Source organism: Acomys minous, assembly GCF_964271855.1.
Source record: "Acomys minous genome assembly, chromosome: 19".
Classification (NCBI taxonomy): domain Eukaryota; kingdom Metazoa; phylum Chordata; class Mammalia; order Rodentia; family Muridae; genus Acomys; species Acomys minous.
Window position 1 is genome coordinate 63366057 of NC_140499.1, and position 3858 is coordinate 63369914.

At 43.1% G+C, this 3858-nt stretch overlaps 1 protein-coding gene across 1 annotated transcript; it reads right to left on the reverse strand.

Annotated features, from left to right (window-relative positions):
- Nucleotides 1–2419: 2419 nt before the first annotated feature.
- On the reverse strand, nucleotides 2420–3275 carry LOC311589928 (uncharacterized protein; the record flags this gene model as incomplete). Its single annotated transcript, XM_084768663.1, has 1 exon — nucleotides 2420–3275. One exon carries the CDS (start codon nucleotides 3273–3275, stop codon nucleotides 2565–2567), a length of 711 nt encoding a protein of 236 aa, XP_084624789.1. The 3' UTR covers nucleotides 2420–2564.
- Nucleotides 3276–3858: the final 583 nt, after the last annotated feature.

Genomic DNA, 3858 nt, shown 5'->3' on the forward strand with positions numbered 1-3858 from the left:
GTTGGCTGTTCCCAGTTCCATAAGAGAATGCTGGGATGGAGATGCTGAGGAATGCCAGGGAGAAGCTCATTGGGCATAGAAGCTCGTCCAAGGCCTACAACTTGAGTTTGACCTCTGGGACCCACACAGTAGAAGAAGAGAACCCACTTCTGCGGGTTGTCCTTTGACTTCCACACACTGCACGGCACTCATGCATCCCCTTGCGTATACACAGAAAACAAAGAAAGTGTAATAGGTAATAAGTGTGTGTGTGTGTGTGTGTGTGTGTGTGTGTGTGTGTGTGTGTGTGTGTGTGTGTAAAGTGACGCTACCAGGGACTCTTTCAACAAGGACTCTTCAGAAGCATCCTTGCGCTCCTTGTAGGCAATCTGCACTGAAGAACCCAGGAACGGTTTGTGGGAGGACAGAGCACACGTGTTTCCTTTATTTACTGAGGGCTTCATGGGATTATATTAAGTATCAGAATAAACGTCATAAAAATAAATACAATGTAGCATCACACACAACGAATTATTCTGAAAGACAGACAAGAATGAACATTAACCAAAGTTTCCAGGAACAACTACCATTTGTATCTTACTAAATTTAGCATTGGGATATTTTTCATGTTTCATAAGCTCGTTGGCATGCACGTGTTTTTAACAAAGGTGTATACTGCAGATTGAATCAATGCCACAGAACTGTATACACTGTAAATTATCTTAGCAGGTAACTTTTATTATATACATATGTATGGTTAGTATATAATAATATATAACATATTATAATACTTCAAAAAGGGCAGCTCTAAGCAATAGAAACCACAGAAATACATTATTCTGCATTCCCAATATCTGCATACCACACACTGGGTATCTGGACTTAGAATTACCTTACTCAATACTGATTCACCTTGCACTCATCTGTAAACTTTTCCATCACTGAAGCCAGCGGTGATGTGAAGCCACCTCAGCATGCACCCTACCGGGTACAAGGGACATCCTCTTCTGCCGGTCTAACAACTCCTCACAGCCTCGTGACAGTTGAGGAGTGAGTTTTCTCCTTGAGTTTCCATGTATCTCAGAAACTCTTGTGAAACCCATTAGAAGTACTTGTGTAACACACTGCTTCTGCCTGTCATCTGACTCATAACTCTGATGTTGTGGGACTTACTAAAAATGCAGGTGGTTTCCTAGGGACTGCCACAGTTTTTCTAAAATTTGTGTCTTGTTTACTGATGGAGATGGCTCTTTCCATTACCCTGCCCTCTGCACACAGACACACCTATTGGTCATCTCTGAAACCAAGATCGTGCTGTAAGAGATAGCAAGGGGCTAATATTCTGAACTTTATATGTGAGGCAAAAACATATTTATCTTCTTTTGCGGAACAATGGAACGTCTGTGCTTGGTGTCCTAGTCCCCGTTTTTCTCCTGGGATTTCACAGCTCAGTGACTTGCACTTTCCTAACTTGGTATATAATTCATTCACTCATCTGGAGTATGGATTCTATGTCATTGCTTAAAGTTCACCCTCTGTTTTAGTCACTGGCTAAAATATCCTGTGCATTACTCCTGGACAGATAGACTATGAAAAGGGAAGGCGGCTTGTGCAGAAGTGCATAGTGTGTGCATGTTTATGTGCAAAGAGCACAGAACATCATAACCCCTAGAGAAAACAGACCTCTCCAAGGTGAGCACTCTGCAACCTTTCCTCCTGTGTCCGCAGATGCAAGACTTCTTATGTGTTGTGTGTTTGGACAAAAGGAGCATTGCCAGAGTTAATGAAGGTAGAATTTGTTTAGATGATCATGAAAGAATTTAGAGTTGTATATTGAGAGAGTATATTGGTATGTGTTGGGGTTAATTAAAAGGACAAAAAAGAGATGAGAACAAAGAAAACTGAGACCTGAGAGTATAGCTGTCCATCGGGTAGTGACCTCACTGCGGAGGTTAAGAGGTAGTTTAGGGCAGTGAAAATGATTAGGTAGGGCTCAGTCAAGAACAGAAGAAGGGCCTTGTTTAAACTAGTGTTCCAAGGTGACTGGCTTGAGTGAATGTCAGTAAACAATAGCTAAACACTTTCCCAGAAGAGCCTTCCAATGTGTCTTCACAGCCTCCTGGGTGTAGACGGTGACTGGGTTAATACTAATGAGATCAATTCTATGCCAACCGTTTTCAGTAAGTATATCGGTCTTGACTCACAAAGGGAGGCGAAGGAAGGGAAACAATTCAGCAAGTATCACACGGAGCCAAGGGTGGATTTACAGGTCATTTAATGGGGCAAAGCCAGAAAAATGTATCTTTTTTCCCATAGAAAATCCCAGAGTTTCACTTCAGCTGAGCTTAGGGGAACCAGAAAGCATTCAATGCACATAAGACCTTCTGGTTAACTAAAAGGCTCTGAAGAAACCTTAGAAGGTGTAGATGAAGACATTATGGCATGCATTTTTAGGGTACAAATAGAGAGTGTGGCAGAGTATTGCTCAATGGTCTCCAGACAACGCAGACACAGATGCAGACAGGAAAATGGCGTTCGGCAGCTGGCCATTGGCTCTTCAAATACCTGGCTGGCTATGGACTGTCTTACTTCTGCTTTGTCTTCTGCTGGCTTATTCCTGGAGTGACAGTCGTAGGGTACACCTCAGGAACTTTGGACTGGCTTGGCTCTGGTACCTTGGAGTATCCCTGGTCGGGTACCTTGGTGTAGCCCTGATCAGGGACCTTGGTATGGATTGACCCTGAGGCATTCACATAGCCAGGCTCTTGAACATTGCTAGAGCATGGCCCTGAGCTTGCCTCAGGGATATTGGTAGAGTATGGCTCAGGAACCATGCCACAACCTGGGTCGGGGATGTTGGCAGAACATGGCCCAGGCATTGTAGTGTAATCTGGCCCAGTGATCTTGGTAGAGCATGGCCCAGGCATTGTAGTGTAATCTGGCTCTGTGATGTTGGTAGAGCATGGCCCAGGAACTGTGGTATAATCCGGCCCAGGGATGTTGGTAGAGCATGGCCCAGCAACTGTGGTACAATCTGGCCCAGGGATGTTGGTAGAACACGGCCCAGGCATTGTAGTGTAATCTGGCTCAAGGACAACAGTGTAGCCTGGCTCCGGCACTTTGGTGCTGCATGGCTCTGGAGTCTTGGTGTTTCCTGGTTGTGGAACATCTGTGCGGCATGGCTCCGTGGTAGTTATGGGCACAAATTGTGGTGGAGGCTGACAAGGTTGCTTCACTTGATGCTGTTGAGGCTGAGGAGGTGGTACAAAGGGCTGCTTTTGCTGGTAGGAACTCATGCTGGCCCTAGGCACAAGACAGCTGGTTGAGTGTTCTGAGGGAACTGGTAGAGTCCAGTCTTTTCTCATTGCATTTCCCCTATAAATTAAAGGCTCTTATATTTCCCTGAGGTGAATGAAAACCATAGGTTGCTTTTATATTCCTTACTCATTTTTAAGATAAAGAATTAAAGTGACTTGATCATCTATGTTAAGAAATAAATGGTTATGGTCAATTTCAGTATAAGGCGGAGTTCACATTCATCAGAGTTAGAGATCACAGGAGACATTAGAACCCTTTCTCCCCTACCTGGTAGTGGTTTGTGGATTGTTTGGAAGTTAGGCAGTTATAGGCAGTTTGCTCTGTGATTAAGCCTACAACCAGAAGAGGGGCCAACCTCAAGCTCCAAATTATTGTTATTTAGTAATTATTATTATTTTAACTTAATAATATTATTTAATAATAAACATTATTTAATTAACAATGTATTTGTTATATATTGTTATTATTATTTAATAGATAAAGTTATGTGTCCTAAACCAATAGAAGGAAGAATTTGGGAAAGGAAGGAAGACCTGGCCTATAGGAAGAAAGGTCAGAAAC